Source organism: Saccoglossus kowalevskii, chromosome 11 (genome assembly GCF_978046115.1).
Source record: "Saccoglossus kowalevskii chromosome 11, keSacKowa6.1, whole genome shotgun sequence".
Classification (NCBI taxonomy): domain Eukaryota; kingdom Metazoa; phylum Hemichordata; class Enteropneusta; family Harrimaniidae; genus Saccoglossus; species Saccoglossus kowalevskii.
In genome coordinates, this window is record NC_140651.1 from 34,182,493 (window position 1) to 34,204,866 (window position 22,374).

A 22,374-nucleotide genomic window follows, 5' to 3' on the forward strand; every position below is an offset into this window, starting at 1 on the left:
AGACTGTGTATCTTTTATATATGAAATAAATTTTAAATAATGATTGATATAGGCTACTGATGGTGGTGTTAAAATATCACCTGAAGACATTAGTCAGCACTTGGAAATGTTGTCTCTTATGCAAAAAGAAGTAGGATTGCATTCACAGAAAGTCGCAAAAGAAGCTGCTGAGAAGAAACTGGCAAAGAATCCTCCTATCTATGACATAGGTGATGATGTTTTGGTAAAATTTAAAGGAAAAGATGCCAGACTAGTTAGAGGGGGCAAGCATGTGAACAATCCTAAAACTGTTGAAGCAACTGTTATTGCTAGAAATCTTGAAAAGTATTTGTACAAAGTCTTGTATATGTCTTGTGATGGCCAGAAAGAAGTGACTGAATGGAGAAAAGTAGATGACCTCACTTCTATTACACGTATGAAAGAATCTCAAAGGCAGTCAACAGTAAAAAAGTTCAAAGGTTTGTAAATATTTTGTTCTTCTTCACTAAACAAAAATTTGTTGGGGCTTAATTATTCAGAAAAGGATCATAAGTGTGATATGTCTTGATCAGCATATGAGTAATATTGTATGAAACTGAAAATGACTGTCATATGTGTTTTATTGTACAAGACTGCAAGTGACTGCCATTTGTCTGTCTCAATGTATGTGACTGCAAGTGACTGCCATTTGTCTGTCTCAATGTATGTGACTGCAAGTGACTGCCATTTGTCTGTCTCAATGTATGTGACTGCAAGTGACTGTCATTTGTCTGTCTCAATGTATGAGACTGCAAGTGACTGTCATTTGTCTGTCTCAATGTATGAGACTGCAAGTGACTGCCATTTGTCTGTCTCAATGTATGTGACTGCAAGTGACTGTCATTTGACTGTCTTAATGTATGAGACTGCAAGTGACTGCCATTTGTCTGTCTTAATGTATGTGACTGCCATTTGTCTGTCTCATTGTATGAGACTGCAAGTGATTGTCAGTTGTTTGTCTCATTGTATGAGACTGCAAGTGACTGCCATTTGTTTGTCTTAATGTATGTGACTGCCATTTGTCTGTCTCATTGTATGAGACTGCAAGTGACTGTCATTTGTCTGTCTCATTGTATGAATATCTTTATCCACAGAAACATGTAGATGTGATGATAAGATGTGTCGAAGGATAGCAACTGGTGTATGTAGTTACAAAATGCACAAGGTGTGTTGTAAAAAAGCAAAGAAACCTGGCCCTTGCTGTATTACTGGTCACAATATTGCAAACCAGGTTTGGTAAGTTATGATTACTCATTACAAGTTATATTGTGTTTGTGATTTTGGTGATAATGTTTCTGAATTTTATGGAAATGAGAGAACACACAACTGTTCATTATTCATCATTATTATGGAATACATAATAATACTGTTCAGGCTATGTTTGCAAACTGTTTATTTTTATCTCACATGCAATGTAATATTCACTTGGCATAAATAACTATTTCTGTATAGAATTACACTTGATAGATTGGTAGACATTTCACTTTATTTCCATTCAGGCAAGACCATATGAGGATGAAAAAATCTCCAACTCTGTTAGCATACACTGTAGGTAAGTACATGGAGAAATATTTTGTAATCATCACAAGTGTTAATAATTACTTCTAGTGACATGACATTATCAAAACCTTGCAGATGACTAATCAAATTATTTTTCTTTAAAAATTGTAGGACATGAAACTATAGAAAATGAAGATGTCAGAATATTAGTTGGACAGGAACAACTGAATGATAAGGTAAGTATAGAAACGGATACAAGAAATACATTGTGACAGTGACACTAAACTGTGAACTTTGCCTTCTTTTAATTTTATAAAAAGGTATGCATGATTTTGGTGGATGATATTCTCAATATTGCAATGAAGCATTGTTTATATTTTAAAATGTTATGTCTTTCCTTTTTTTCAGATTATCAATTTGTACATGGAATGCCTGAACAAAATGACTTCAAAGGTAATTGTTAAGTCTGTTATATTGTGTATCATTATCAGGTTATTTAACTTTGTGTGAAATCAACACACCCTGGTGGCACAGCAATCAAAAAGTTAGGTTTTACAGTATATGAACTGCAACTAGTATATGCATTACATCAACATTTTTTTTAGTTGTAATTGGTACTTTATTGAAGAAAAACAAATTGGGAACAAGGCATTATACTAAACACATGAGAAAGGTAAGCAAAATATGTTTGCCCTGATTCATTAGTTTAATAGGTAATTTTTAATCCCCCTTCGGACAAATTGGACTTTGTACAAATTGTAGTTTAGTCTCAGTGTGTCTCAAACATGTCTGGGCTAATTAGTCCGTTGAAAGTTCGAAACTGAAATTTATAATTCGGTCCCTGTCCGTCAAATTTCAGAACCCTGTGAACCAAATCTTTTCATTCTATGCATGTGCCTAGTACTTTACCTAGTGGTCTACTGATTCAATTTGGTACATGCATTGTAATTTTAGATTACATTTCCATAAAAATTTGTTTTACAATCGAATCAGTCATCTTGCTTTTTGACCATACTACTGTATCTCAAAGGCTTAGATACCAGATGACCAACTGGCAGCCATATTGTTTTTCAAAATATATCGTTCACATGTTTTTTTTTCTCTTCAAATTACAGCCGTTCTGAGAATTATTCGGACTGTCAGTTAGCAATATATGTTGGAACTTTGCAAAACACTTGGGTCTTTTCCAATCTAGACTTGATGGCGCCGTTGTATTGGCACACCCACAATTGGAATCTTTCCATTATCTTGCAAGATGCGAATAAAACGCTGTTTTCAAAGCGACACGCGGGACGCGCTGCAGTTTCGCGACAGTTTTGGGCCATACAAAAGTTGTTTTTACATTACTGGTGCTGTGAGTACGTCAGGAATACACAGACGGAAAACTCGATTATAATGGTTTGATGGATTTTGTCAAATCAAAAGTGCCTTCCTTGATCGAATCACTTTTTCAACTGCAGTTTGAAAATGACGGGGTATAACGACCGTTATTATGTCTAGTCCATTTTTGTAACAGGTACAACTGACTAAAATGAGCGCGGGGTTGACATTTTTCGACAGATTTAAGCAACATCCAACTTGTGATTTTCAAAATTATTGAAAATAATTACAATATAATTATAAAGAATAATTGCTGTGAACGCACGCTAGATAATACTTACAATTCACCAAGCAGACAACCCCTATGAAACAGTAATCCCAAACCACGCGCCCGTCACTCAAGTGGCTATGACAAGTCTAGATTGGGCAAAGACCAAAGTGTTTTGCAAAGTTGCAAGTCATTTTGCTAACTGACTGTCCGAATAATTCTCAGAATGGCTGTAAACATGTTAGGATACATGTCCTTGACAATTAGTTTCACATTCTTTCTTTTTTGACCATACTACTATGTCTCTCACATGAGCCTGGACAAATTAAATTCAGTTTTGACACAAGAATGCATGAACACCATACATATTCAAATTCTGACCATCTATTTTGATTTTGGAAAAGTAATTTAATACATCTAATTTCTGTTAATACTAACCAGTCATTTATATACTTTTAGTCAGTAACTTTATTTATAAAATTCCAATGGGGTCTATAAAAAGGTCCAACTGAAAACAACTTTTCAATGCATTGGCAGTGTTACATGTATTTCATTGTGGTACAAGAGGCAGCACTTTATGCTGATCTCTGCAGGTCTGTGCAATACTGCCAATACTGTAGATGTCAGCTGCTGCATAAATGTTTTACTTTCTCCATTTAAGTGCAATTAAGCAGTGACTTTATGTTGTAACTAAGGTTTCCCTAGAGTATAATTCGGTGATAATACAGTTAGTAAACTGCTAGACAATTTGCGAATAGACATGACACAGGCGTCTATGATATTATTTAATTATTCAAACTTCAGGTACCCGGATTATTTGCGATGAACAAGATGGTTATTCCTGTGCATGTGAATAATAATCACTGGATATTAGTGGTATGTTGACAAATTTTAAAATCCTACATCATTTTCTATAAAAAAAACATTTGTTTAATGATTGTTTGTTTGAATTAGAGAATTAATTACATAAACCTATAGATGTTGTTATCAAAATAATTATACTATGGATATTTCCTTAATAATATTAATTTTGTATACGGTTGTATGCAGTTTCATAGTTACCAAATTGAATGTGAAATACTGATTTATTACTTATCAGAATAACTGCAAGGATTATAAACTACATATATTTTGTTTTTCATTTTATTAAGGAAGTAGATAGTAGAAATAAGAAAATAAGCTTCTATGATTCCTTGGATGCATCACCAAGATATCCATTGGTAGAACTACAAATAAGGTATGGAATAATATAGGATTATTCGAGGATACCAGAAAGTGTATTCAAAGGCAGTATAGCTGGAGTATCAAACTTTCGTAAGCACAATGTATTGAAGCAAACCCTTTAAAAGTAATTATGACACCACACCCACATTAACAATTATATTTATTTTTACAGAAGCTTTATCAGTGAAGAATGCAAGTACATTAATGTCACATATAAAGAAGAAGAATGGAGTACACACTATGTGAAGGTTTTAACAGTTTTTAGTAGATGTAATTTGTTCCATGGTTCTGATATGACAAACATTTTTACCCTTTCCCGACCAAAATTTAATGTAAATGCTCTCCCCCTCCCAAATTTAAAAATTATTCATGTAATACTTAGCACGTCATGTGTACTATGTTTATATAAAATTGGTTCATGCATGATAACGTGTATGGATGGAAACAATGTTATCAGCCAATCTTTTACACATCTATGTCTGGAATGGACTTAAATGTGATTATTTATTTGTATCTGTGTGATAATCATCAATAAATGAGGCAGGAAGGTGAACACTTGGAGATACCTGTGGAGTAATCCGCGATGCTGCTTTCACTATTCCTATTGAGTCAAGGATACGCATGTAAACATGTATGTAGATGTGACCAATTCTGGACAAAGGTATCAATAATAGAGAATATAAACACCTGATATGGCCCAATTAATTTGTGGCTGGTAGCCAATTTCATCTTATAATTGGTCAGTGTTTTTTCCTGTGATGCATTCCCTTGAAATTTGTATGTGATATCAACAATTTACTAATCATCTCTATTTGTGAACCAGGAAGTGCCTAAACAAGGAGAAGATAATTTTGTTGACTGTGGTGTTTACATGTTGAAGGTATGTAATGAATTATGCAATTCTTTGTACATATACTGGTTTCGCTTTTTAAAGACCTTTACTAATGCAGAGGTGAATGCAACCATGGTCTCTGATGTGACAACTTTCATTAATCGATCTCACCGATTGTTGACTTTTTGTCAAATAGTACACCTGAAATCAACATATGAGCATGTAATTGTTTCTCAGCCATTCATAAACTGATTTCATTAAAACTTGGTATGAACAATACACCTTTTGTTTTGTGACCTAACAACCTTTTATTTCTGGGAGGTGTCATGAATGAACAAATTTAACCTGCCGTTTGACGTAGCATATGCTCCCCAAACATTTTTGATTGTTTATAATCAAGTCACTGAATGGGAACTATGTTATTGACAATGATTTGTTCAATTTTCTTTTCATTTCATTTCATTTCAGAATGCAAAGTGTTTGATTTTGAAAGGATGCCCCATGTACAAGGTAATAGTATACCATATAAAAGCTACTGTTATTAATGTTTTAAGTATTGTACAGTAACATTATTTGTCAGAATATATTCTTATTTAATTAAAATTGAGCTAATTCTAAAACTATTTGAATTCCATATGAATGTATATTCCTTTTCTGTTTCTGCAGATCTTGCTTCTGCAATTGTATGCAAATGTCTGATATATGCTAAATAAATATACTTATTATACGTTGTTCAGGCCTATCACATTTTGAGATCAGATATTTTATCTGAATGTGATGTCATCTGTAAGAAAGGATTCCAGGTGTCATTATATTGGAACACATCTGGTTACAAGTTCATGTATTTGAGATGTAACAATTATGGTCAACTGCACCCATTCTGAATTTTTGACATAATCTTACAATGTTGGAGCACATTCTAGTTATTCTACTTCTGTTCTTTTATAGGATAACATAAAAACTATTCGAAAAGAGCTGATGGATGATATTACAAAAATGTGAGTACATGATAAAAAAATATCATAAATCCTCTGTCACATATAACAAGAGAATGACCGAAGTCATGAGGTCATGTCTACATTGTTCGTGTTCTGTTGGATTGAATGCTGGTTGGATAACAGAACTTTTGGGGAACATTGGTTAAGGTCTGCAGGTGACCATGTTAGACTGGGACTGTTTATCCACATGGTATTGCATTTATTTGCCATTTTAATCACAATGATAGGTGAGATGAGCTCACAATCCTGTCATGTAATCCCAAAAATATATGTTGCTTAGCCATTGCACTATACATATAACAAGCTGGCACACCTATTACTGTGAATGAAAATAAGCAACACATTCAGCAGTATTGCAATATAGCTCACTGGTTTGCGAACAGTCACAATATTGATATCAGGCTCAATATCATTACAAACTGTTAAATTTGAACTAACAATATTGCTATTGTGTTTGCAAAACAGTGAACAATATTGCAATACTGTATTTGTTCATAGTAAATAAATATAAACTAATACAAGTTTACACTATGACCAGCGAAAGGACTTTTTTCTTTAGAACACTATGTCTAAGTTAAGAAATCAAAGTCATTACACATGACAGAGTTGTATCAGGCATGCTTTTTCAACTTTTAAAAATATTTTCCTTTATTTTTAGAGCAAACAGACCGAACCCATCAGAGAAAGGTAAATTATTTTAAATTTGCAATACAAGAACTTGAAACGTATGTTTTTATGAACATTGCTGAAACTCTGATAATCTTCCAACAGTAAATCCTAAAAAAGAAGTATTGTTTAGTCATGACCATATTAAAGAGGCCTGTCAGATACTTGGACTAACAGGAAAATACAAAAATGAAATTTCTGGTGAAGGTTTGTCTGTTGAATAATTTCAGTAGTGTGTAGTTCCATTCAACTCGTAGTATTGCAATTATGATGCAATCTCAATATGTTCACTTGATCAAAAATAAAAAGTGAATTATATTTTGTTTGTCTGTGGCACATCAGAATGTTCTCAATGACATTGTTCAATTGGAAATGTTTCACTAATTGAAAATATTGTCAATGCTCTTTTTTTTTAAGATTACTATCAAATTCTAAAAGTTTTAACAGTTCTAAGAGAATCAAAGGATGCATCAGATGGTGGGTTTGAAAGAAATGATCAAGTTAAAGGAATTGAACATGAAGATTGCAGTTCCTGAAACCCCCGGAGATGTAAAATGTTTGTTTCATGCACTATCAGAACAAGTATGCAGAACTCGAAACTATCCATCGAAGACACTAGATCATGCGACTATGAGACACTGTCTGATACAATACATGGAGATGCATAAAAGTGATTTGGAGGTACAGAACACTTATCCTATAAAATAATGTGATCAAAAGCACTCACTTTTTTTTATCATAATTTACGCCACCACCATATTTTCTCGGTTAGATGCAAGTTATTTTTTGCCTTCATTTGAGAGCAGAGCACAGCTTAAGTCATCTTAATGTGTGAGTGTGTCTGTATGGCAAATTTAGTTTAGTGCAATTATAAATCAAAAAATTCTAGTAAGTGGGGGGGGGGGGGGTTCACTCACTGTTGGAAAGGTTGGATTATTATGGGTTTTGACTGCATGCATTGACAGCATACATGTTCCACCAACTTTATATTTGTTCAGCTATCAAAATGATGGCTCTTTTGGAGGGAACATTTATATAAATGTTAAAGCATAATGTTGAGATGACTTGGTTATAATGATGTGGTATTTAGCACTAACAATATGGTTTATTTGTGATACAATTACCTGGCTACTCAGTTTTTCCACGCAAATCCATGGTAATTTAGGATTTGACTATGACTATGACTAATGTCATTTACCACAACTTATTATTATTACTGTTTTCTTAATATAAGATAGTACAAGGCATGATTTGGATGACATGGGACTATAAAGTTGGGATGAGTATGTACTCAGGATGAGTTCTTATGGTGAATGGGGTGATCAGATAATGCTTGCTGTAGCTGCAGTAATGTTGCAGTGCAATATAGAAATTATTGCACCAACATTTGCTAGATGCATAGAAACTAAAACCCAGAAATACCCCACATTGTATATTGGTTATATTCCAAGTCTTCATTTTATGTCTCTAGAATCTGCAGGTGAGTTCATGTTTGTAATTTCTCTTTATCTTACTTTATGTTCTTAAAAAAAAACATGCTTATAATATACCATACACCTGTGAGTATTTTTTATTTACAACTAATAATTTGGCTCAACATTATTATCAATCTGATTCTCAATTCTAAATTACATTACACCCACTATCTGTACCATGGAAACCCTTCCCTCCTATCACCACAAGCTTATGGAACCAATCATAATAGTCTGGTGGCTTTCTTGTTTGACTTCATTGCTGTTAGCAGGAATTCAACTTTAAAAAAGTGTTAATACTGAATATACTGTTTTTATCTCAGTACACATTTGAAAAGTTGCAACACGGGTAGTAAATATTTCAAGTATATTTTTTACTCATATTCATACATTGTATGCACAAAAAATAGTTGATTCACTTTCTTAAATTGAATGTGATTCATTAATAGAGATTGAAGAAAACACTGAGCTTAATAGCAATGATGAGAGTGATGAGACTACAACAATCCAGGTAAATCTGCAGTTAAATTACATGACCTTTTCAGCTCCATTGTTGAAATTGACAAAGTGGAGCAAGTCAGATTACTAATTATTCAGTATCTTTTTGTTCCTATTTACAGTATAGATTTTTTCAAAACTATTAATGCAAAATGCTCTCATGTAGGTGGGTGCCAAGGGTGGTTTTCTCTCATTTCTGTCAAAATGTAATTTTTGTGAATATTTTTGCTGATACATTTCATTAGACAGTGTCCACATAAGTGATGAGTGGATGTATGCAGGCATGCATAACCACTAAATGACTTCAGTGTACCAGATATTCAAGGGCAAGATAAGATTAGTTTCTAATGTGTGCTATATACAAGCTATATCATCAGGTCTGACTAGTACTAGAATTACTTTCTTTCTCATTTTCAAGTTATCTCTCACATTTTCTCAGGGACTTTGCAGCAGATGTCAATGAAACTTGGCAGGTTGATGAACAAGTCTGTGTTACATATGCACGTAAATTTTTTTTCCAGAACTAAAAATCCTAAGTGGGTCGTTTTAGTCCCTGTGAGGACGCAGTCCAAAAACAGGGACTTATGTTTTGAGCTGCGTGCATCTGTGCGTGCGTCCGAACCTGTATCTTAGAAATGCCTGGACCAATCACATACATACATGATATTATACATATGCACGTCAATTTGTTTCACGATCTGATTCAAGATGGCCGAATGGCGGCCATTTTTGTACTCAAAATCGAGCATTTCTCGGCTGTTTACAAATGGATTTTGTTCAAACTTGGTATATACATTAGACATTATGGGACCTTGATGCAAATAATTTTGTTTTTCAGATAAGATTCAAAATGGCCGACTGGTGGCCATTTTGTATTAATGAATGTGGTTCTCGTTATGCATCATGTCATGGATAGACAGATATATTGGTTTGACAATCCTATTCAAAATGGCCAAATGGTGCCCTTTTTTGTGCTAAACAATCATCAAATATCAAGCATTTCTGGAATTTATGGATGGATTTTGTTCAAACTTGGTACATATATTAGACATTACAGGTTCCTGATGCACATTATTTATTTTTCAGATCAGATTCAAAATGGCTGTCTGGCATCCATTTTGTTTTAATGAATGGGCTTCTAGACCCATATCTTCGACTTGTTTTGATTGATAATATTTTAAAATTTTAAATATTCATTATACATCTTGTCATAGATAAACAGATATATTGGTTTGACTATCCTATTCAAAATGGCTGAATGGTGGTCATTTTTGTGCCAAAAAAATCATCAAATATCAAGCATTTATGGGTGGATTTCGTTCAAACTTGGTACATACATTAGACATTATGGGTTCCTGATGCTCGTCATTTTATTTTTCAGATTGGATTCAAAATGGCTGACTGGCGGTCATTTTGTTTTAATGATTGGGCTTCTAGAGCCATATCTCTTAAATGCTTTGACTTATTATTTTTAAATTTTATATATTCGTTATACATCATGTAATATATATACATGTATTCAAAATGGCTGATTTTGAATGCTGTTCCAGAGCAATATCTCTCAATATGGACAAGTACTTGTTTGACGATCAGATACAAATGTCAATCATTTTAATGTTAAAAAATCATATTCCTGACATGGTTATATTCCCGCTATATTACTATAAACAAAACTATATATCTTAAATTTGATAACTAACGGGGACTGTGCCATGCGTGGCTTGTTTTCAAGATTTTCATTCAAAATTACCTCTCACTGACAGAGCAACTGAGCATGCTCAGAATAATTGATTCTGTTAAATTCAGATTCATGAATTCCTGATTACTGATTCACAAGTTTAACCTAATATATTCGAACCTAACTATATGAAACAGAAACTCAGTTTGCATTATACATAACAAATACAGAGCTGTCACTAAGAAACCAAAAACACTAATCCTAAGTGGGTCTTTTTTCAAGATTTTCACCCAAAATTACCTCTCCAACTGCACTGATAGAGCCAACTGAGCATGCTTAGGATCTGTGTACTTTCTGTTCATCATGCTCTGAATCTCTTATCCATTTGTTTTACCAGTGTCAATGCCCCCAAGATTTTTGGTAATGTACATGCTTGGGGGGGGGGGGTTAAGCTTAGCCTGAGGGCATTCCTGAATGCACAACAAATCATTCTTGGGGATGAAAACTTTACATGTTTAGTCAACTTCCTCTCTCTGATAGCAAAAAAATATATTTACTTGTGTGGATATAAAAATCAAAACCAGAATTCTTGGCATACAAAAGATATGTAAAATATATACTGGAGATAGAGTACTTCATTGCTGTCTGACGGAATAGGTTGACTTCTCATAAGAAGAAATGGGGAAATTTTATGAAAAATATTTCCCAGTCCATTTCACGTTATGTAGATTAATTGCAATTTGTAATGTACAAACCAGGTATGTAAGATGACCTTGATCTGAATCAGTGACAAATGGGTTGTACCATAGCAATCTCAGCAGGAAATGTTGAGGGGTGTCAGGGCTAAATTTTGATGGGAATTATAGTGGTGATAATGAAACAAACCTAGGTCCTGGTAATATACAAAGACCTGAATTAACAAAGAAGTCAAGTTGTTATTAAAGGTACATCAAGGTTTACTCAAATTTATGAGTGCAATTTCTTGAGCATTTATGAGACAGTTTGGTTGCACATCTCTACTCTGAAATTTTGGATGGGATCAATGAAAGTTTTCAGTTACCAGATTAAGGGAAATCACTTTATGATGCACCCACATAGAGTACATATTAATTCAATGCTTTGCAGATGTTCCATGTATTAATTTAACATGAGTATTTTATAATTAAATAATGGGGACTGTGACATTTATGTTTTGTTCAGCTTAAGTACTGTATATTAATTACAAATAAACTTGGTGTTTAAAGCAATATCAAAGATTTAAATTTCTATTGACTTATGTCTTTTAGAATCTTAACAGTCTGCCTGCAGAAGTTTTAACGATGATAGTCCGCTATGCCTGTAATGATGAAGACGATGCTAGAAAACTGAAATGTGTGTGCAAACAATGGAATTTATTAATTACACCAACATTTATGGATGATATGCATATGAAAGCACTTAGCAGTAAGTATTCAGATGTATGCCATATAATATTCACAAGGGCAAATCTAAAGCTGATGTAATGCACACAGTATGTTGTTCCCATTAATTGTTGAATTGACTTGTTTGAGTACTAATTTAGTTAAATTCATTACATTCATTTTTTAGAACCATTGGTACATATTGCCAAGTTACTTAGTAATAGCAGTCATCTGAAAAAGAAGGATGATGTGAATTACTATGATTTCACTGATAGTGATAAAACATATTTCACATTAGAAGAAGCTGCATCATTTCTATCTGAGCGAGCAGAAATGGACATGGTAGGTGACACCCCATTTACTAATTGTGTAGATCTACAGTTGGCATTTCTAGATTTAAAATATGTGCGTGTAGTTCCCCTTCTGAAAAGGCACAGCCTGAAAAGGGGCCTAAACTTAGATTTCATCTGTGCATCGACATCATTTTCTCAGAATTTCGGCAGCAAATAGATATTTTCTGTGTACGAATGCCATAATCGGTATTGCTTATCTGGCCTAATATTATGATAGAATATCACGTCATTATGTTCGACTAGCTTCTTGCCCCTGGTAACATATATAATCATCTTTTCCTGGTATTTCTGCTAGCCGAATTGTCTTTAGATTGAGAAAATCATTTTTTTCACAACAGAGCCCAGGTTTTCTACAATATCTATGCTATGTCATTGTTTCCTATGAGCAACCTGTAAGCCAACAAAAAGAGTTTCTGTGATTGCCTGTTGCTCTAGCAAGATTTTAATGCAAGATTCCTGTTGTTTTTCGCAAGATTCCAATTAATAATAATAATAAATCAAAGAATGAAATAAAACAAATTGAAATAGCTTAAATAATAAATAATAGGAAAATGTACTCTATTATTATTAAAAAAAATATCGACTGAAATTAATTTTATTTCACAGATTATCTGAATATTGACACTGAGAAATGAGAAAAAAAAAACTTTGTTCCACATTAAACTGTATGTTGATTTTGATTACATTCTAAACATTAGTGAATGCCTGTTAGCTCCAGGTTTATACAACAGTAATTAATTCAATGATAGAACATTCTAACAAGTAACAAGATTAAAGTGTATAATTAGTCAGTTTTCTTATACAATGTAAGACTGCATTGGGCCATTCCAGTTTATATCTGCTATAATTCCTACTTATGGTGTTGATGAGTTCCATTGTGCCACCATACAGAGTAGGATTTCCAAATATAACTCATCATATGCTAATTTACCAAGTTCAAAATTTTATATTTGATAATCAAAATCCAAACTAGTCCTGATTCACGGTGTTGATGAGCTCATTCGTGCCACCATCCTTATCTAATTTCCAACTGTTTCATACTGGCCCAATTTTTTTACCATATACAGTCAGAATTCCAAGTTTTTTTAGTCATTCTGTTGGAAATCCAACCTCATCAACCGGTATGTGGCGAGATAAACTAGGCCATATTTTATTTAGTAGCCATAACTGCCTGGATTTCCAGGAATTTGTTTTCCATACTTGCCTGGATTTCCAGATTCTGTTTCTCATATAGAGTTGGAATTCCGGGGTATTTTCCCCATCATACATTGCTGGAAATCCAACCACATCAACAGGGAGGTGCAGATATAAACTGGAATGGCCCATTATGGTGTTATTTTTTATTATTTTATACAATGTAACAATTCTTTCTTTACCTTACAGCCTGAAACTGGTGCTGGTGATGCAGACACTCAGCGATCATTTTTGATTATAGATTGTGCCAGTATTAGTTTTGTATATTTTCTGCACCTTAAAGGAATACATATTCCTCTAGATAACACAAGAGAATTTTTCATTGTTCCTGAAGAGCTTATGAGAGTTTATGACGAATTTAGAAAATTTAAGTTTCCTTATTTGTTCAATACACGGCTTGTGAGAACTTTTTTGACAGAATTCTCACCAGAATATCAGCATCACAGAAATATTATAATATTGTCTGATGATGGTTATGAACAATATAAAGAGTGGGTGCATTTTTTAGAGATGCTGTAAATTAAGTAGTCCTTGTGTTCTTAGTAAAAGTAAATGTATGTTTGAGTTTAAGTAAACCACAAAGATTTAGAGTCTCATATTATATTCACATATTTATTTTTATTGTTAACAAGTAAATTAAAGTATTTTTTGCAAACAAAGTTGAAATTCAGTGTCTTAGTTTTTTCATTGAACGAGTCACAATCTTTTTTGCTGGAGTCTGTGTTGGCACTTTATGATTCTTTGCTGTTGAACCTTCAGGAGTTTCAGCTGAAAATATAAAAAAAATGTTACAAAAGGGATATTTTACAATGACATACAGTTTACCCAAGTTATGGCATTTCATTCATTGAGAGCACAAAATTATAGGACCCATGTCTAAAAATTATGGCATCTCATTCAATGAGACCACACAATTATGGCATCTCATTCATTGAGACCACGCAATTATAGGACCCGTGTCTACAAATTATGGCATCTCATTCATTGAGACCACAGAATTATAGGACCTATATCTACAAATTATGGCATCTCATTCATTGAGACCACACAATTATAGGACCCATGTCTACAAATTATGGCATCTCATTCAGTGAGACCACACAATTATAGGACCCATGTCCACACAATTATGGCATCTCATTCATTGAGACCACTCAATTATAGGACCCGTGTCTACAAATTATGGCATCTCATTCATTGAGACCACAGAATTATAGGACCTATATCTACAAATTATGGCATCTCATTCAATGAGACCACACAATTATAGGACCCATGTCTAAAAATTATGGCATCTCATTCAATGAGACCACACAATTACAGGACCCATGTCTAAAAATTATGGCATCTCATTCAATGAGACCACACAATTATAGGACCCATGTCTACAAATTATGGCATCTCATTCAGTGAGACCACACAATTATAGGACCCATGTCTACAAATTATGGCATCTCATTCAATGAGACCACACAATTATAGGACCCATGTCTACAAATTATGGCATCTCATTCATTGAGATCACACAATTATAGCACCTATATCTACAAATTATGGCATCTCATTCATTGAGACCACACAATTATAGGACCCATGTCTACAAATTATGGCATCTCATTCAATGAGACCACACAATTATAGGACCCATGTCTACAAATTATGGCATCTCATTCATTGAGATCACACAATTATAGCACCTATATCTACAAATTATGGCATCTCATTCATTGAGACCACACAATTATAGATCCTATATCTCTAAATTATGGCATCTCATTCATTGAGATCACACAATTATAGCACCTATATCTACAAATTATGGCATCTCATTCATTGAGACCACACAATTATAGATCCTATATCTACAAATTATGGCATCTCATTCGTTGAGACCACACAATAATAGGACCCATGACTACAAAATTATGGCATCTCATTCATTGAGACTACACAGTAATAGGACCCATGACTACAAAATCATGGCATCTCATTCATTGAGACCACAACATAATAGAACCCGTAAGTTACAAAAGTAAACTAATAAAATACTAACCATTGCTCTGGATACTTTTTCTGGATATACGGCGATTACATTGAGGACATGGAACACCGCATAGTCTGCACTTGATGTCTTCATTTAATAATTTAGGCACCATAACTCTGTAATATCTGTTTTTGACAGCTTTTTTCAAGGACTTGAAAAATGTTTTATCGTGTTCCTTGTCGACTGGTATCTTAGAGATGACTGCAGTATACAGATTTTCGAATGTAACGACATCCGATTTCTTCAGATCGACGCAGATTTTGTCAATCATTGGAAAATACTGTGCAAATGGAGACAGTTTCACCATATTTACAAACGGTGCTTCTACAAATTGTTGCACTTCAGATCAGAAACAATGGCGAAACGCGTGGATATCAATAATATTAGAAACACAAAAGTGATGCGGTTCTGATACGCCCTAGCTTTGTGGGAAAATAAACATTTTGTTAGATAGTCGCTTTTGTCAGATAGTCGCGCTACAGGCGTAGTCGCAGGGGCCGCTTTTAGAATTTTGCTCACAGTATATGCAGTATTGTATCACTAAAATCTACTACTAACGTCACTTACATAAGTCAGTGTCAATATTACCTCAAACTTGGTTTATATGATTCAGTCAATAAGTACATATTTGGGTTCCTGACGTTATTACGGCAAATTTGAATGAAGAAATAATCATTTTTTTCTCTTGAAGAAAAAATCCCAAAATTCCAACAAGATGAACAGTTAGATGATACCTAGTTGCTCCATATCACGTCCCGTGTATACTGATAAACCTTTCATGTAGTCTATTTCGTGTAGTTTAGGATCTTAGAACACGGAATGTTTATTTAAAAGTACATTTAAACGTTTATGTGTTTTTATTGAATCTCCGCGATAACATCCGGGACAGAAAAGTGAATCGGAAATGATTCATTTTGTTTTGAATTAAATTTCTCAAAATATTCAAGAACTGAATATAGTTATTTGTCGCCATCTTTCCAAAATGCCCTGCGTAATCTGTGATATATTTTCAAATAAAGATACAGGTTCAAGTATAGATACAAATGGACATCACGCCGGAGTGATATAGTAAAATTAGAAGTATACCTAGTATATCGCTACAAATGATCTTTTAACACTTGGAGATCATTGGTTACGTTATAAACATAGTATTCGAACTTTAGGGTCACCATTTTTTGTTGTCTGTTGTTTAGCCACTTTCGAGATTTCAATTACAAAATTCTTTTTTTAATCGTGTGTATAATGGTATTGTTTTTATCAGGATGTTGCCTTCTACGTCTGTAAAATTTGTAAATAGTGCCACCAAGTGTCAACCATTGATGAATACTTTGATTAAGTTTGACAAGTTATACCTCTTACCATGCTTCCAACAAAACACCTACATATTTATGAATTGCAATGTAGAAGGAGTATGTAAAGAGTATTATAATTAGATTGCAAATTTGCTTTATTTTAAATTAGGGTATAATGAGTTAGTATTGAAGACCGCGATCGTTTTATATTGTAAATATCGCCACCAAGTGACAAATATGAATACCGCACTCGTGTTATATTGTAAATGTCGCCACCAAGTGACAAATATGAATACCGCAATCGTTTTAGATTGTAAATGTCGCCACCAAGTGACAAATATGAATACCGCAATCGTTGAATCGCTTTATATTGTAAATGTCGCCACCAAGTGAAAAATATGAATACCGCAATCGTTGAATCGTTTTATATTGTAAATATCGCCACCAAGTGAAAAATATGAATACCGCAATCGTTTTGATTGTTTTAGATTGTAAATGTCGCTACCAAGTGACAAATATGAATACCACAATCGTTGAATCGTTTTATATTGTAAATATCGCCACCAAGTGACAAATATGAATATCGCAATCGTGTTATATTGTAAATGTTGCCACCAAGTGACAAATATGAATATCGCAATCGTTTTATATTGTAAATGTCGCCACCAAGTGACAAATATGAATACCGCAATCGTGTTATATTGTAAATGTCGCCACCAAGCGACAAATATGGATACCGCAATCGTGTTATATTGTAAATGTCGCCACCAAGTGACAAATATGAATACCTCTCAATCGCTTTGATCGTTTTATATTGTAAATATCGCCACCAAGCAACAAATATGAATACCGCAATTGTTTTATATTGTAAATGACGCCACCAAGCAACAAATATGAATACCGCAATCGTTAATATATTGTAAATGTCGCCACCAAGCAACAAATATGAATATCGCAATCGTTTTATATTGTAAATGTCGCCACCAAGTGACAAATATGAATACCGCAATCGTTTTATATTGTAAATATCGCCACCAAGTGACAAATATGAATACAGCAATCGTTTTATATTGTAAATGTCGCCACCAAACAACAAATATGAATACCGCAATCGTTTTATATTGTAAATGTCGCCACCAAGTGACAAATATGATTACCGCGATCGTTGAATCGTTTTATATTGTAAATATCGCCACCAAGTGACAAATATGAATACCGAAATCTTTTTATATTGTAAATATCGCCACCAAGTGACAAATATGAATACCGAAATCGTTTTATTTTGTAAATGTGGCCACCAAGCGACAAATATGAATACCGCAATCGTTTTAGATTGTAAATGTCGCCACCAAGTGAAAAATATGAATACCAAAATCGTTTTATATTGTAAATGACGCCACCAAGCAACAAATATCGATGCCTACTTCGAATGAAATTGCGTTTGATAGTTATATGTATTGCGCTTGAATGTTTTCACACCTTCAAAATTTCTTTCACATCGAATAAGAAACATCGTGAGTGCACGATGCATTGTATTTACTTTACGTGTTGGGATTTCACTAATTCTAGGTAAATACTTTAATGCCAGAACCTATCGAATTTGTGTTTGTCTTTTTGTTTTTAAATTACCAAAACATGCATGAAATAGTTTGGAGTTATTTCTAGTTTTGTTCGGGTTATTTGACCATCATGATTCAAATCCTAGTTAGCAATAAATCATTAAAATATTGTTCGATGACGCAATAATACTAGATCTCGAAAGAATTGAATATATAATTAATGAGAAAAGTTATGAATTATTCTATGCTGTGTAGGTCCGTGGCACGAAGATGATCTACAATTTACACTTTTATAGTTGTGTGGAAAGACGAAAAATGAGTTGTTAATGTGGGTGAAATTAGCTGGAAAGTCGAAAATGTTAACCATCATTTCAAAAACCTAAAAAAAAAACATTACATACTACATTGCAGCAATGTTGTGTTTTTCGCACAATGAAACTGACGTTTAATAAGCAAGGTGTACTCTGGGAATACCGTCATATTGTTGAACTCCGGTCATGAAGTAGTGATTTGTTTTACTTTAAATTATAACTGGGTGGCGCCCAAACCATTCTGCGTGAGATTTATACACTCGTTTGAATTCTCGGATAATACATGTCTGCGAAATAGTTTTCTCTTTGCACAAAGGTGAGTTCTTTTCATTGGAATTTCTAACGATAGAGAGCAGGAGGTAAGTTTATTACACGAAAGTTTTATTCCGAAATTAAGCGCATCGCCACACTTCTAGAACATAAAATAAACGTGCTTCAAGTTCGTATTTAATGGTATTTAGTTTGATTTGTATGGCAATCAAGCTAGTATTAATGTTTTCCACGCCGTATTATTAATTATCAGGAATTTTGATTTCTCTTACGAAGATATTCGGTATGTAAGTGTCCGTAAATTTAATATTTCATTCAAATTTAATTGAAATGTGTGAATCGTATAACTATTGAGTAGTACGGCCTCTACATTGCGCAAAAGATTTAACCAAAGTCGCAGACAATATAAATAGTTTGTTGGTGTTAGAGGGCGCACTTCAAATTTGATTATAATATCTTTTCCACGTTGACGCCGCAGCCTGAGGTCGGCGTCCTTCCTATAGCGCTTCCTGTGACGACACAACGATATTCTCCCCGGTGACTACCGATTGTTTACCCAAGTCTCAGCATGAGAATAGACGCACATGGCCGCAGTATTCGTCCATGTTTCATTGATGTCACCCCCCCTCCCCCGGGGGGCCCCTTCGGGTATTTGCAAAAAATACTGACAGGGGTGTGTAGCTGGCGGTTTGAAACCTCTACCCCTTATCAGACAGAAATAAACTAAAATTGCCTACCCCTTTTCAGACAAACTGTGGATATTTGACACCCCTTTCCAGACAGTAAGCACAAATGGTACCAAGGGAAAAGCAGGTGGACTCCCGGGGATGAACTTTGACGATTGAAATGAAATTACAGAAACTTAAGAAAAAATCAGCTTCATTCTCCTGATTGTTGGATTACTCAAGCTCTAGAGACAGTCTTTGAAAAATATGGATCCCTTTTTCGACAATGAAAAAAGGATACCCCTTTTCAGACAGACAGGGTTAAATAACATACCCCTTTTCAGACAGACAGGGTTAAATAACATACCCCTTTTCAGACAGACAGGGTTAAATAACATACCCCTTTTCAGACAGACAGGGTTAAATAACATACCCCTTTTCAGACAGACAGGGTTAAATAACATACCCCTTTTCAGACAGACAGGGTTAAATAACATACCCCTTTTCAGACAGACAGGGTTAAATAACATACCCCTTTTCTGACAGACAGGGTTAAATAACATACCCCTTTTCAGACAGACAGGGTTAAATAACATACCCCTTTCAGACAGACAGGGTTAAATAACATACCCCTTTTCAGACAGACAGGGTTAAATAACATACCCCTTTTCAGACAGACAGGGTTAAATAACATACCCCTTTTCAGACAGACAGGGTTAAATAACATACCCCTTTTCAGACAGACAGGGTTAAATAACATACCCCTTTTCAGACAGACAGGGTTAAATAACATACCCCTTTTCAGACAGACGAGGTTAAATAACATGCCCCTTTTCAGACAGACAGGGTTAAATAACATACCCCTTTTCTGACAGACAGGGTTAAATAACATACCCCTTTTCTGACAGACAGGGTTAAATAACATACCCCTTTTCAGACAGACAGGGTTAAATAACATACCCCTTTTCAGACAGACAGGGTTAAATAACATACCCCTTTTCTGACAGACAGGGTTAAATAACATACCCCTTTTCAGACAGACAGGGTTAAATAACATACCCCTTTTCAGACAGACAGGGTTAAATAACATACCCCTTTTCTGACAGAAGTAGTAAATTTGGGACCCCTTTTGGCGGCACATATACATATGTATAGAAAACAAAAATCCTAAATGGTTTACAAAAGATATCAATAATATGAAAAAAGAAATAAAAAAAATATCATCAACACTCAGTCAGCATCCATACAATAAACAACTTAGAATAACATGCTATAGTCTCAAGCGAAATTACAGACGGCTCCTTAAAAAACGTAAGAGAGATTTAAAAAAATGACATTATTAATAAACTAGACACAATGAGAAAATTTAATCCAAACAAATATTGGGACCTAATTAAACAACTACAAGGTTCTGAACAAAATGTAAATAAAAATGATAGCATCCCAGATTTTATGTGAATGATCAAGAATTAGAAAGAGCTTCCTCATCTTGGTATAAAACTAAATACCACTGAGAACCTAGATATAGCACAAGTAGACTTGAAAAACCGGGCTCTGAAGGCATTTTTCAAATTGAAGCAGATGCTCTACTCGGGAACACAAGTTCCCATCAAAATCTATCTGAAAATGTTTGACACTATGATCAAACCAATACATATTGTGCAGAAATTTGGACATGTGACATAATAAAAAATAATTGTCACCAATGGAAAAAATGCACTTAAAACTGTACATACTGAAAGTAAACTGCAGGATCACAAACCTTGCGTGCTTATTAGAATTGGGACGATACCCCCTAATAACTACATGTATCAGACAGATGTTTAAATATTGGTTGAGATTGCGTAATATGCCTGAAAACAGCCTCATAAATGAAGCATACAGATTGGCAATCAATATGGATAACTCAGACAGCCAAAATTGGGTCAATTATATTAAAACAATTCTGAAAGACTTTAATATGGAACATGAGTGGGAAAATGTAAAGATTAATGAGAACAAATACCTAATAAATAATGTTACTACAACACTTGAAACAAACTTCAAAATAAACAGTAGGGATTCTCTAAACAATGACAATAAAGGTATTAACCACAGAAATAAACTACGTACTTATAGAAAATTAAAAACTGAATTTGGACTTGAAAATTATCTGCTGACAGTAAATAACCCACTACAAAGATCATCAATGACCAAACTAAGATTAAGACAAATTGAAATGGGCAGATACCATAAAATTGACATTACCGAAAGAAGCTGTCCTGTATGCAATACAAATGATATTGAAGATGAAGAACACTTTCTGTTAAAATGTCAGTTATACAAACGTGAAAGACAAATCCTTCTCAATAGACAGTGTTCTGAGGGCAACACGGATACAAGCTTTATTGACATACTAGGCACAAAGAATACTGTCATGCTAAAATGTCTAGCAAAATATATACTAGTTTACGAATGTTTCAACATAAGAGAGAGCAATTTAAAAAAAACAGCTGCCTCACAGATATCTAAATAAGTAATCCTAACATTTACTTAATTAATTTGCATTTCTAACCCACTTTCGGGAAAGTTTGATGTTTTAGTTGTGTTTAGTTTAGTTTTTTTATACTAGTGTATCTTCTAGTGTATCATGTTTCTGACATGGAATGACAACCATGCTTTATTGTACTTAGATCTATGTCCATTTTTAGGATACGACTTCAATAAAAACTATTACATATAGCACTTCAATGTGAGTACCCCCCCCCCCCCGGTGTCAAAAATATATTCACTATATTAAACAAGAATCCTTTACCTTGCCGTTTATTCAGTT

At 34.0% G+C, this 22,374-nt stretch overlaps 1 protein-coding gene and 3 long non-coding RNA genes across 4 annotated transcripts; 3 read left to right on the top strand and 1 right to left on the bottom strand.

Annotated features, from left to right (window-relative positions):
• The first annotated feature begins 1,516 nt into the window (after nucleotides 1–1,516).
• Nucleotides 1,517–1,964, top strand: LOC146737157 (uncharacterized). Its single transcript, XR_014930990.1, has 3 exons — nucleotides 1,517–1,570; nucleotides 1,690–1,754; nucleotides 1,927–1,964. It is a non-coding gene; the product is annotated as an uncharacterized LOC146737157 (long non-coding RNA).
• Nucleotides 1,965–6,128: 4,164 nt separating this feature from the next.
• On the top strand, nucleotides 6,129–8,146 carry LOC146737158 (uncharacterized). Its single transcript, XR_014930974.1, has 4 exons — nucleotides 6,129–6,160; nucleotides 6,819–6,847; nucleotides 7,244–7,507; nucleotides 8,061–8,146. It is a non-coding gene; the product is annotated as an uncharacterized LOC146737158 (long non-coding RNA).
• On the top strand, nucleotides 8,123–14,080 carry LOC146737159 (uncharacterized). The gene is made up of 5 exons (XM_085505350.1): nucleotides 8,123–8,306; nucleotides 8,748–8,809; nucleotides 11,761–11,917; nucleotides 12,062–12,216; nucleotides 13,611–14,080. Exons 1-5 carry the CDS (start codon nucleotides 8,123–8,125, stop codon nucleotides 13,938–13,940), a joined length of 888 nt encoding a protein of 295 aa, XP_085361476.1. The 3' UTR covers nucleotides 13,941–14,080.
• Nucleotides 14,015–15,623, bottom strand: LOC146737160 (uncharacterized). Its single transcript, XR_014930975.1, has 2 exons — nucleotides 15,475–15,623; nucleotides 14,015–14,189 (listed from the first exon to the last, which is right to left on the bottom strand). It is a non-coding gene; the product is annotated as an uncharacterized LOC146737160 (long non-coding RNA).
• Between the last annotated feature and the right edge of the window lie 6,751 nt (nucleotides 15,624–22,374).

Excerpts from the sequence above, each read along its gene's own strand:
- LOC146737159 (XM_085505350.1), top strand. The coding sequence starts at position 8,123 with ATGAGTTCTTATGGTGAATGGGGTGATCAGATAATGCTTGCTGTAGCT. Across the intron at positions 8,307-8,747 it reads TATGTCTCTAGAATCTGCAG|AGATTGAAGAAAACACTGAG; the intron begins GTGAGTTCATGT and ends ATTCATTAATAG. Across the intron at positions 12,217-13,610 it reads AGCGAGCAGAAATGGACATG|CCTGAAACTGGTGCTGGTGA; the intron begins GTAGGTGACACC and ends TTTACCTTACAG.